Here is a 13,310-nt window from a genome sequence, read left to right on the forward strand (position 1 = left end):
CTCAGAATTTGAGCGTGTTCGTAATATGAATCAGAACGGTACAAACTGTAAAAATACCATTATACAATACATACTGGTATCACGTATGCCCCATTTACATTCACTCATGCATTTTGGGTTCATTCACACTCTTAGTCATAGAATAAAATTCATTCAACGTTCATTCATAATTTTTTTGTTCTGTCTCCACACACACTAATACAGCTTTGTGTTTATTCCTCCTCCAAACCCCCCCCCCCCCCACTCCCACGCCTCATTCATCATTGAGAAAAAAGGCAGCAAGATCTACAAGATATTCCCTGCAATCATCACGTCGTAAAACTACTTACTCCCTCGTTAAAATTTAAGTCGAAATTATATTAAAAAAAAGTGTTTCATTAAGAACAGTGCCCATAATACTCCCAAAACGATCTCTGAGGTATGAAATCCTTAAGGTTCAATTTACTCTGATGCCCCTTGGAAAACTTCAAAAGCAGCCCCTTCCGACGCATTACTTCAGATTGCAAAAAGCTCGCACTATTCGATTCCTTTTGATATTTTACACAAAATGACGCGAGCTTCCTGCAATCCAAAAGAATGCGTCGAAAAAAACTGCTTTCGAACCCTTAAAAAATGCATCAAAGTAAATTGAACCTTAAATATATTATAGATTATGTTAATATAGGTATATTCGCAACGAACCATGTATTTTTAGGTTACAACCATGGATTTTTTGACTGACAATAAGGGCGATTTTTAAATATGTAAATAAATAAAAGAGAGAAAAAAAGAAATAGTACTCCTGTAGATTTTCCGGAAAATCCGCAAAAACACGAGTGACACCCACCCAAACTCGAGCAGAATACCACCCATTCCCGAGCAAATCCACCCTCACAGCTCCCGAGCAAACCGCATCCAAACTCGAGTTGATTATTATTATTATTTTGTCCGATTTTATATTCACCACAAAGCGCTATCAAAAACTACGCTAGGTGGCAGCTCAATATGCGAAACTTTTCATTTCGTGCGGTTGTTGTCATAGGTTCAAAAGGGTACAACCGCTTTCGTCAACCATCTCCCGGGAACAAAAGCTCACACCTGCAAACCGCCGATATCATCAGATAGAGGAATGTTTCCTCTATCAGCTGGCACCGGTAATCTACAGGAGTGAACCTCTATCTGCGAAAAAGCGGCAGCCAAAGTCACTGTCCACAAATATGAGATTGCATGGTTGAGTTGTCTATGTCTGTTAAAAAAATGTGATGGTTATGATAGTAAGGTTTCGCAACGAAAAATGCAGGCGTTAAAATATCAAAGCTTTTTTAGAAAAGCTCTGTCAAGTACATTGAAATATTTCAATAATTCCTTGTGTTATTTTAACGTTACCTACGAATACTGATTTTCTTATTAGAATGAAAAAAGGCTGCGTGGATTGTCCATTTCACAATTAAATATATGTATAAACCCGGTACTTATCCTGATTATCCTCCAAACTGTATTTCTAACTTCCTTTCGGAATCGCCTAGAAATCCAGATCTGCAAGGCAAGCAAACAGCCACTCCAGATTTTGTTATCCTGCAGCTTTCGATTTCAAGCGTTACGATGCAGAAAAAGAGCAAAACACTAGCAAACGCCATTTTATGTTGTTAAATCACCCGAACAAATGTTTACACTTTTTAGGTTTTCTTCATCAGTAGGCAAAACAATGACTCTGGATTATTATTCCTTAAACCATAAACTAGTTTTTACGCTATTTCACGACTATAAAATAGTAGAAAAACACTAGAAAATGACTAAAACTTGAGGAGCCTAATTTATTTAGATTATCAATTCGGCATGGTTGCCAGATCAGTACGAACACTTTGCACTAGTAGTAACAAGGCTGTGCACTTTCGAATCCATCTTTCCCACAGGACGCACTATCTTCACAACCTCCGATGGAGCCTTGCTACTACGGCTGATCTTCTCATACACTTTACACCTTTCTTTGAGAAACTCCATCGTTGATTTATAATCCGCCAGTTCTTTGTCCTTCTGGTTCAACGCCCACGCTTTCTGGGTATCAATGTCGAATTTCTTGGACAGCACATTCAGCAGCATCATCTCGCCCAATCCGTTGACTGGTAACTGTAGGTTTCTAAGAGCATCGACGTTCTTCGAACATGTGTCGATTAGTTTTCGTAGACCGGTCGTGCTCTCCTTCATCATCGCAGGCAAGTTGAACATTGCATCGATATGCTTGTCAACAATGGCCTGCTTGTTCTCGTAGCGCTCACGCAACGTCGCCCAGGCAGCATCGTAGTCATTGTTGTTTATGATGTCCTGGTCGATCACGCCTGCAGCTGCACCAACCAACGAATTTCGCAAATGGTACAACTTTATCGCCGCTGATTCCGTCGGGTAACGAGCCATTACGTTCTCGAACATATTCTTGAACGCAAACCAATTTTCAAAATTGCCGTCAAAAGTAGGCAATGGAGCCTTCAACGGAGGAACGGAGGGCAAGTTGTTCACGGGTTGCACTACTGCCGGCACCATCATGTTTTTTGCTGCAGCATCAATGCGTTTCGTAATCTGCACAAAAAGTCCACTATACAGCTTTTCAAACTCGATGAATCTCATCTCTTCTCCATAACGCACTTCTTCACTGGGGTTTAGGTCGTATATGCGATTTTGTAGGTCGTTGTACTCAGTGTAAGCACTGTCCAACATTTTCATTTGCAGCTGAAGATAATGCATATCTTCCGCGTTTGGATGCTGCAACGCGATCTGGATGCGACGAACTTTTCTGTCCACTGTATCCTTTTTTTTCACCAGTACAGTCATGTCTTCATTCTTCTTTTTTCGCAGCTCTACTTGCTGCTGACGACGTTTCTGTTCACTCACGGGGATAACAGGCTGTGGTTCGTCTTCCTCTCCACTTTCGTTTTCCCTTTCACTCTCGTTTTCCGAGTTCCTCGGATCATCCTTGTCTTTCTTGGGTGAATGCATGATCGGCGCCATTTTGCTTTCAGCAAATCAACTTCACAATGGCGGTCACTCCGAAAATCAATCAAACGAATACGCCGATCCTGTGGCGTTCTTTTCCCGTTCAAAATCTTTTTTCACTTCACGAATTCGCGATTTCCACGCTAGGAAATGCGATCAGTTCAATTTCTTCCGATTAACTACACATCCGGTTCGAAGGACCAAAAAATGTAGCTTCAAGAGTCAAGTGGACTGTAAAACCGAAAGGCTCAGCGTTTGCAGAAATAAAGAAAAACACATCCGCGCGCGTGAGCTTCTTAACTAAGACTAATTTATTTCCTTTCTCTTTACATTGGATGAAACTTTAGGGAGGCAACAGTGAAGTTAGGTGTGAAGGCATTAGATATGAAAACACGGTAAAAGTTGGATAGTGGGCAAAACCGATAATTGTTCCGTTGTACATGTCCTCCACGAGCAAAGTCACGGTCTCGTGGCTGTAGACGATCACCGGTCCAATCAGCGTCTTCTAGATAGTCAACTTCGTGGCGAATTTTATTCGACCGGAGCGTCCTCCGGAGTCCAAAGTAGGTACGATTCCCAGCCATAATGCGTCTTTGAAATTCTCTGCTGGTATAATTTTCGACGGTCACCAGTGAGCCCAAATACACGAACTCATCGACCACCTCGATTTCGTCACCGTCAATCTGAACTCGGGGTGGGAGGCTAACATTGTCTTCCCAGAACCTCTTCCTTTCATGTATTTAGTGTTTAATGCGTTGATGGCAAGTCCAATCCGCCTAGCTTCAGCCTTCAGTCTGATGTACGTTTCCGCCTTCGTCTCAAAGTTCCGTGCCATGATGTCGATGTCATCGGCGAAGCCAAGAAGCTGGATGGACTTCCTGAAAATCGTGTCACTCGTGTTTATCCCTGCTTTTCTGATCATACATTCTAACGCAATGTTGAACAGCAGACACGAAAGTCCATCACCTTGCCGTAACCCCCTTCGAGATTCAAAGGGACTCGAGAGTGTCCCCGATACTCGAACAACGCACATCACTCGATCCATCGTTGCCTTGACCAATCGCGTCAGTTTATCTGGAAATCCGTACTCGTGCATAATCTGCCATAGCTGATCACGATCGATTGTGTCGTGTGCGGATTTGAAATCGATTAACAAATGATGTGTAAGCAAGTTGTATTTGTGGCATTTCTGCAGAACCTGCCGAATCGCGAATATGAACCCATGAATCCCTGCTGGTATTGCCCAAGAAATCTCTTGCAAATAGTGACAGACAGCAGCGTATAATTTGGGAGAGTACCTTGTAAGCGGCGCTCAGCAGTGTGATCGCGCGGTAGTTGCAGCAATCCAACTTGTCGCCCTTTTTGTAGATTGGGCATACAACACCTTGCTTCACTCCTCCGGTAATATCCCCTCCTCCCAAATCTTGGCAATTACCCAGTGCAGCGCTCTAGCCAGTGCTTCACCACCGTATTTAATAACTCACTTGGTTGTTGATCTACACCAGTTGCTTTGTTATTCTTCAGTCGACCGAGCTCCTCCTCAACTTCTTGAAAATCAGGGGCCAGTAGCCTGTCGTCTTCTGCACGTGCTCCAAGGTCTGTTGCCGTGCCACCTTCGTTTTCTGCTGCATCACCGTTGAGGTTCTCGTCATAGTAATGCTTCTACCTCTCAATTTTATGGAGTGACCATTTTACGGATGTTGTTGATCTTCCGGACGACGGTTCCATGGCTATCTATCATGTTTAAGTCACGATCAAAAATTCATTCTTATATCACAGTTCCTAATGTTTTTGGAAAAAAACTGCGGAGCTCTATGATCAGTTGCATTGATTAACCTCTTTTACGGATGTTCTGGACTTACCAGAGGATGGCCCCATGGCCATTTGGGTCCATGTTTATGTCATGACCCCAAAATATTTCTTATATCGCAGTTCCACATGCTTTCGAAAAAAAAAACGTAGAACTCTAGGATCAGTTTCGAGGATTGAACATTTTTAAAGATGTTCTAGATCTTGCGGAGGACGGTCTCATGGCCATCAAGGTCCATGCTTAGGTCACGACCCCAAATTCATTATATCATCTCAGTTCTTAGTGTTTTTTTTTCAAAAACTGCGGAATTTTTCGGATCTTCCGGAGGACGTTCCGATGGCCATCTGGGTCCATGTTTATGTCACGATCCAAAAATCATTCTAATATCACAGTTCCTAACGTTTTCAAGAAAACCACGGAGCTCTAGGATCAGTTTCGTTAATTTTCAACTTTCCCGAATGTTCCGGATCTTTCGGAGGACGGTCCCATGGACATCCAGGTTCATGTTTATGTCACAAGCCTAAATTCTTTCTATCATCACAGTTCTTAATGTTTTCAAGAAAACCACGGATCTCTAGAATCAGGATCGTGGATTACCACTTTTACGGATGTTCTGGATCTTCCGCTGGACGGTTTTATGGACATCCAGGTTCATGTTTATGTCACAAGCCCAAATTCTTTCTATCATAACAGTTCCTAATGTTTATAAAAAAAAAACGCGGAGCTCTAGGATTAGGATCGTGGATTTACCACTTTCACGGATGTTCCGGATCTTCCGCTGGCCATCTTGGCTGGCTGGTCCGATGGCCATCTTGGTCCATGACCCAAATTCATTCTTATATCACAGATCCTAATGTTAAAAAAACGCGTAGCTCTAGAATCAGTTTCATGGATTGATCACTTTTACGGATGTTCCGGATCATCCGGAGGACAGTCTTATGGACATCCAGGTTCATGTTTATGTCACGACCTCAAATATTTGTTTATATCACCGTTCCTAATGTTTTCAAAAAAAACCGCAGAGCTCTAGGATCAGGATCATGGATTGACCATTTTTACGGATGTTCCGGATTTTTCGAGCACCGTTCCATTGTCTCCAGGATCCATATATAGGAACCATGACTGTATTCTAGCTAATTGTGAACATTTGTGCCCATTAATCTAAATTACAGATCTTGCGCCACTTGCAAAACCCTACAAACACACCTTTCAAAAAAACGTGTAACAACTCTTTTCGCTTTTTAAAAAAGTAGACGACTCTATTTTCAAGTTTTTTGCAATCAAAATCATCTAGAAACCCTAGGAATTCTAAAGGTACCACAATTTTTGAAATTCATTAAGAAATGGCTAAGTTGTGCCATTGCAAACACGTTTTTCGGAGGCATCGTATTCGGAGTGTTAAAAAAAATACGTTTAAAAGTGTATTGTTTTGTCTAACCAAAAGATGCCTCTCAATGCGCTATACAACTCTCTCTTTGACACCAATTTTCTATCGTGTTTAGTTTTGTCGAAATTTTGTACTGAACACATCATATTGGGTCGTTAATTAACGGTTGCGTAAAACACGAATTCAACCCCACCGTGCGTTGCTGTTGACGTCTGTTTGCAGCGCGCATAGCACACTTGATCGCCACGCAGAGTGACGGTATGAAAAGTGTGACAAGAAAAACAATGCTGCGGACGGAAAATTGAAAATGTTCTGTTTTTTCTCGATACCAATGTAGATCAGTTCATTGAACTGATTGGTATTTTCCAGTGATTAATCAAATTGAAACACTGATCTTCGTTTCTTTCATACATTTATTTCAATAGTTGCTCTATGTGTCCTCCATTTTCTTGGATGCAGTACCTAAACCTCCTTCCGGTCTCTTCCACAAGGTTAATATTATTCATTTTCTCTTGTATCTTTCGAGCAGAAATAAATTTATGAAAGAAACGAAGATCAGTGTTTCAATTTGATTAATCAATACCCAATCAGTTCAATGAACTGATCTACATCTCCCCATCCGAATCGCTTCAATTGGGTGCACTGGCGGTCCCTCCCCTTCTCATCATGTATTGGTTCATATAATAATATAATGTTTTATATACATATGCTATCATTTTGTGAAAGTATATACGGTGACTTACCTTTGATGATGAAGTAACTTACCTAACTGATAACCATCTTCCTTCTTGTCTTTTGTTGGCCTTCTTGTAGGTGGTTGGTCTAAGGTCTCCTATCCCCTGATGGGACTGCCATCTTAGGTGTAGCTTCCGGGGAAAAGCATTTCTTATTCAATTCAACCGAGGTCGCAGATGATAGGTAAAAACCTATTCTTACATGCTTGCAAATATCAGATATCTGAAGTTGTTCTCAAACCACACCGTGCGCGGTAAAAAGCGAATCAAGTTAAACCAGATTTTGCTGATTATTATCTCCATTTGAGCGGTAATTAGTGATCCAAATCGCTTGGATGATATTGTTGGTTGCATCTAAAACTGGACAGCTCCAAAAATGCAAAAATTGTGATACGAGCAAGTGTACGTTTACTTCAAATAGTTTTCTTGTATTTGGAGCACTTCTTTCTGGCTTCGTATGGAATAAATGCACCGAAGATAAAAAAACGAAACGTCCAGTTTGGAGGGACGTGCGCAATACATTAAAACCAATATTTCATGTGTGAACTCAAAATGGAACTGCCTCTTAAACTTGCAAGCCACATAGCATGTTCCTACGTTGGTTTTTAACATTTGTTATGCCAAACAAAGCGCTCTCCTAGAGAGAAACAGTTAAACCGTTTGACTCTGGCCAATGTGATGCATACCACTACAACTCACGTAATTATTTCCTACTGATCCTTGTTTCATTTTCAGAACAATAAATTCTGGCGCTACAACCGAAACCTGTGGGTGTGGTTCCTGACCGAACCGAAAAAGGTGGCCGTCGCAATCAAGGAAGTCACCGCCGCTGCATCGAAAATGGCTGCCTACAAAAGCATCTCCGGCATCAAGTGCAAGCCCATGGCCGATGAAATGAAGTTCTGAAAGGCGGTAGATTTTACGACACAAGTGATACTTTATGCTTATTCTCATATCCTATAAAGAATAGCCGCTATAATACATCAGCATGAAATGTTAGGCGTCATCCGCTGCGGAAAGAAATCCCTTCATTGTACTGCTCTCCGGCGCGAGACGATGCATAATGGACAAGTGGTAAGCGTTTCCGCTAATTAAGCGCTCTTTTAGTGTGTTCATCCGTCCTGGGCTCTCGCTCGCTTACATCCTTGCATAATGATTAGGTTAGTTAGTGCACCCCACTCACACGTTGCGAGCACAAAAAGAAACTCCTAAAAGAGTCACTAAGGGATGGGTCGGGTCGGGTCCGGTTTATTAGTGGGGATTAAAATTTAAAGCGCATTTTAATGCTCGGTAATGGTGGTTGAGTTGGAAGATTTGCGGCACGTCGCCAGTTGTTGTCGTTGCCTTTTCCCGTTTGCGCCAACGCCGGATGGATTAATTAAATAAAACTTAACAAAAACACCATCCAAAAGTCCGAGCTTTTCGCGCCAGGGTCATTTGGGAAATGCTCTTGCTAGGCATGAAGAATGGTGGAGAGCGAGCAAGGGACTCGTTTCCCACCAGCACCGGCCGACGGTGGTATGGTCATGTGTGTTAAACGGATATGGTTTTTCGGGGAGTTTGAGTTACTGTGTGCGGTTTTGACCCGCCATCCGTCCCTGCAAGCGAGGGTAGAGTTGAGTGCACACGTGTGTAAATTCTCGTTTATTTGATTTTACAAAGCATGTTTTATTCAGGACTTTCTGAAAGCTGAAGGGTGAGATACACTACAGGGGGTACACCAGCTGTAGTGCGTTTTTGTTCGAGATGTGAATCATGATGTTTAGGGCTGTTTTTGGGAAATTACTGCAATTGTCGTAGTAACAGGTTTTACTATTGAATGAGATTCTGATATCATTACTTGCAGAGCTAGATTTGAATGGCCTTGTTCGGACTAGAGCCCTCGTGATATATGTAAAGCCCAAAACACAACGATATCAATGCCTTGTAACATATGAATGCCAGTCTTGAGCCATAACAATGCATTTTTATATAGGAATTTACCCATATCGACTTTTTAAATGTTTTCGTTTTCTGCTGCTGGTGCTCTCCGATAGGGATCAAACTGTATGGGTCATGTACAGTATCGGACAAAATATAGGCAATTGTTCGCTAAACCAAGATGACATCTATTGGGCCTGAAAAAAAATCAGCAAAATGGGTTGCTATTTGTTTATTTATTTATTTATTTATTTATTATTGTCCTCATCTCATTGGACAGGGTGGCCAGCAAACCGGGAATACCGGGAAATATACGCGAATTTTTAAAGTATCAGGAAAACCGGGAAAAATCCAGGAATTCAAAGAGAGAACCGGGAAAAATAAATTAACCATGCCATATGAACAAATCTTTACACCAGGATTTCAGAATAAACAATTAAAACAGAGTGATTATCTCCCAAATAAATGTCTTACTTTATTTGCTGCATAATTTTCGTATGTTTCCCGTCTTATTGTTTTTAGAATTTAATCACTCAGAAATTTCAAACTGATTTTTTTCGTTTCAATTTCAGATGTAAAGTGCAAGGACATTAAAAGAAATTATTGAAGATTGTAGTAGCCATACTACTCTTCCTTTAATTCCCATGTAAAGTAGCATTCAATAATGCGCACATGACTAACAATATAGATTCATACTTCCTTGTGTATGTCCTAGATTTTATGACACACTTTATGCATCCAAAACTGCGACCTCACAGTCAGCAGCTAAACCTTTTCCGTTTTCCTTATTTTGAGACATTCGTAATTGTTACCACATGAGCATCAACAATAAACTCTATTTTACAAATATTGTCACCAACGCTTCGCTTCGCTCACCGAACTTGCCTTCTCCATATTTCGTTTCAATAAAATCATTCTAAGTTCACACCAAGAGTATGACTGACGTCTTACTAAATCCGAACTCCGATCCTGCCTCAAGATGCTGGACTTTCGAAACAAATATTTGTAAAAACCGAAACTGAACTATTCTTTTCCGGGGTTTTAATTTTTCGTTATTCAAAATGCTCATGATATGATTTCCAGAATTAACTTGACATTCTACTCTGAATTATCATGAAATTGTTCTGAAATCAACCCGAAAATACTCCGCGTAATAATTACGGTTGAATTCTTTTTGGAATTTCCTTGAAACTCCTTCTAAGAATTTGATTGGAATCCTTTTTAGAATTGCCTTTAACCTATTCGGAGACTTTGATTGCTTTGAAATTCTTTTCAAAATTTTCTATTCAAAGCTACAGAAATCTTTTAAAATTTCATTTAGAAACCCCTTGGAGTATTATCAGCAATTTTTTTGGCAATCAGTTCTGTTGGAGCTCTGTGATGAATATTTCGTACTAGGGTTGAAATTATCCCAGGGACACTCGTAGAACTCAGTTTCTTTTGAATTCTCATGGAATTCTTTTTTAAATTCATCTGTCATTTTCCTCACGATCCCCATTCACATCTCCTCAGAATCACATAGGAATTTCCCTTAAAGTTTTTTTTTTTCAAAACTCCATTTGAAAATTTCTAAAATTACCTAAGAGTTTAATTTAGAACTTGAATGCTTCTGCACAGAAATCCCTGCAAACTCATCTAACAATTTCTAAGGACTTCATGTTTTAATAATTCTGAAATTTTGCTCAGTACTTTTCCCTTTAAAAATTATGTGGGAATCCTCCTCAATATTTGTTGGAAATCAACACTTTGAATCCTTTTAATTTTTACTAAAAAATTTCAATGTTTGTCCGCAAGATTCTATAGATTGTTCTGTAATTTGTTATAACTCTTAAAACGCTTCAAAGTCTCAGAACCTTGACAGGTTAGGTTTTTGATAAGTCTTTAGTGAGTATGACACTGATGAAGACTGCAAATTGTAGTCGAAATACTTATCTGTCATGGATACCAAAATTAATTAAGTGCAATTAAATGAATGATAACCTTTTTTGCTGTTTTGTCCGAAAATTTACAGTTTGGCCGCGTTTTTAAAAATGCGTACTATTTTATTTTTTGTTGAATATTAACAACCGGGAAATTTGTAATATTCGAATCGGGAAAACCGGGAAAAACGGGGACTTTCAAAATGAAAATTCACGGGCCACCCTAATCGGACTTTTACTGTCTGAATGAAGATTGATGGGGAAAAGCCTATTTAGCAAATATTTGCGCAAATAGGCGTAAAACCCCATATCCTTTCGAAATGTAAGGAACAATTTCAAAAAAGACGCACTAACGGAACAATTATATATAAAAAAAACGAATATTAATAATAACATGGTCTTGCATAAAAAAATATCTCGTCCTATGGCACGGAGTTGTCCTTGGATCATTCAAGTCGAGGCCGTCATCGCAGAGTTGATCGGGAACAAAAAAGGAAACAGGCAGCAACATTCATCTGATGTACATTAAATGGACAGCTACTCACCGTCTTGCAACAATTTGCTGATTGAAAGCAGTTGCATGGGTCGAAACGTATCGTCACGAATTCAGTTACGTTGAATCCGGTGACGAAAGGTTTCCGCTGTGCAGTTGAAGTCGAAAAAAGCATATAATTCATTGAAACGTGCAGACATGAATCGTATTGGACCATGTAATCCGTAATTAGCTGCTCGGCGTCCGAGAAGCAGGAAACTCCTCGATCGTAGCCAAATTCAGCCAAAATCCCGGGAGAGTGGATTTCGCTACAAAAACTGCCTGGCTAATCTTCCTTCTACGTTCAAGAAATTCATTATCCAGCAGTTGGGAACAATTTTCGTAGGGTGGAATGTTCGTTGGATCATTCCAAGGAAGGTGGCGAAGAGCGTAACGAACGAATTTCCTCTGAATAGACTCGATCCTCGCTATCCAAACTATTTCATACGGACACCATATGATACTACTACACCAAATTGAAAGATCGATCGCACTAGAGAACAGTATAGAACTGTCAGACAGCTAGGATCCCGCAACTCATCAGAGATCTTAAAGATTAATCCGAGTTGCCTGTTAGCTTTGGCTATGATATTCGTGTAATGTAGCTTAAATGTCAAAGCAGAATCAAGTGTAATTCCTAGATCGCGAACGTTGTCCACACACTTTTTTGAACACTCAACGTGAGAAAATTCCTAGAGCATCACTCTTCGAAACCATCGATCAAGTCGCAAGCAATCAGTGAAGCATTGCACAACCACGTACATCTTGATATCGTCTGCATAGAATGACCGGCAGCCAGTTGGAAGTATCAAACCGGTTTCGTTAATGAATATCGAAAATAGCAGCGGTCCCAAATTGTTGCCTTGAGGAACGCCTGAGTTGTTTGAACAATAAAGGGTGTCCCACATCAAATTGCATTACGGAAAAAACGCCTTAAAAAATTACCCACTGGGTATTTTCTCTTGAAAATTTGAGTAGAAGTAGTTTAGAGTGTATTGTTTACATTGTATTTTTATCGCTGTCAGTTTTTCGAAAGTTGAAAAAAATGGCGTCACCCGAAAAGCAAGTCGTGAAATGATTTTGCGCAATCACTTGGAAAATCCTCAACTCTCTTTTCGGGATATCGGAAAACAACTCGGAATCATGCAGTCAATGGTGAGTCGTGTGATCAAACGTTACTACGAAACTCTGAGCATCGGACGGAAGGAAAAATGCGGTCAGAATGGATGTTCTATTAGTGATCAGTATCACAAGCGTGTCGTTAAAGCGTTTAAGCGGAATCCCAATGCTTCGGTCAGGGATGCGGCCAAAAAGTTGAATCTGTCCAAGTCTTTCGTTCAAAGAGCCAAGGCCGGGAGGGACTGCATACGTACAAAGTGCAGAAAGCTCCAAATCGTGACGAACGGCAAAATACGATGGGAAAGTCATGGGCCCGGAAACTGTACACCCAGATGCTGACGAAGCCTCATTGTCTCATCATGGATGATGAGACTTACGTCAAGGGGGACTTCCGGCAGCTTCCAGGGCTACTGTTCTTTACCGCCCAGCACAATTTTGATGTTCCGGAGGAAGTAAGGAAGCATAAACATGCAAGGTTTGCCAAGAAATACATGATTTGGCAAGCGATCTGTTCATGTGGCAAACAGAGTGCGCCGTTGGTGACGTTTGGAACTGTAAACGGGGAGATGTACCTCAAGGAGTGTCTATAGAAGCGTCTGCTTCCTCTTCTGGCCGGATCTAGTTTCGTGCCACTATTCAAATGTTGTCATGGAGTGATACGTAGACAACCACTTTCGTACCCAAGGACATGAACCCCCCCAACGCACCGGAACTAAGGCCCATCGAAAAATACTGAGCTTTTATGAAACAGGCATTGCGGAAGCATCCCAAGGAGGTAAACCTGTGGAAGACATGAAGAAAAAGTGGGTTTCCGTACAGAAGAAGCTTTTTTTCCCCTTTATTTAACGTCGGTCTCTGTTCCGCAATCTAGTGCCAATCACCGACGGACATCGATTACCATGCAGGAAGGCAGCTTTCACAC

At 40.8% G+C, this 13,310-nt stretch overlaps 1 protein-coding gene across 1 annotated transcript in view; it reads left to right on the forward strand.

The window, feature by feature from the left end:
* The window catches only part of dgt3 (dim gamma-tubulin 3), a 37,525-nt gene extending 29,680 nt beyond the window's left edge, over window positions 1-7,845 (forward strand). The window contains exon 7 of the mRNA XM_065236751.1: window positions 7,634-7,845. Coding sequence (XP_065092823.1) covers window positions 7,634-7,804 — 171 coding nt within the window. The 3' untranslated portion in view covers window positions 7,805-7,845. The remainder of the gene's footprint in view (window positions 1-7,633) is intronic.
* The last annotated feature ends 5,465 nt before the right edge of the window (window positions 7,846-13,310 follow it).

The sequence above is a fragment of the Ochlerotatus camptorhynchus genome, unplaced genomic scaffold, assembly GCF_037179485.1.
Source record: "Ochlerotatus camptorhynchus isolate MF236.1 unplaced genomic scaffold, CSIRO-AGI_Acam_v1.1 ptg000574l, whole genome shotgun sequence".
Taxonomy (NCBI): domain Eukaryota; kingdom Metazoa; phylum Arthropoda; class Insecta; order Diptera; family Culicidae; genus Ochlerotatus; species Ochlerotatus camptorhynchus.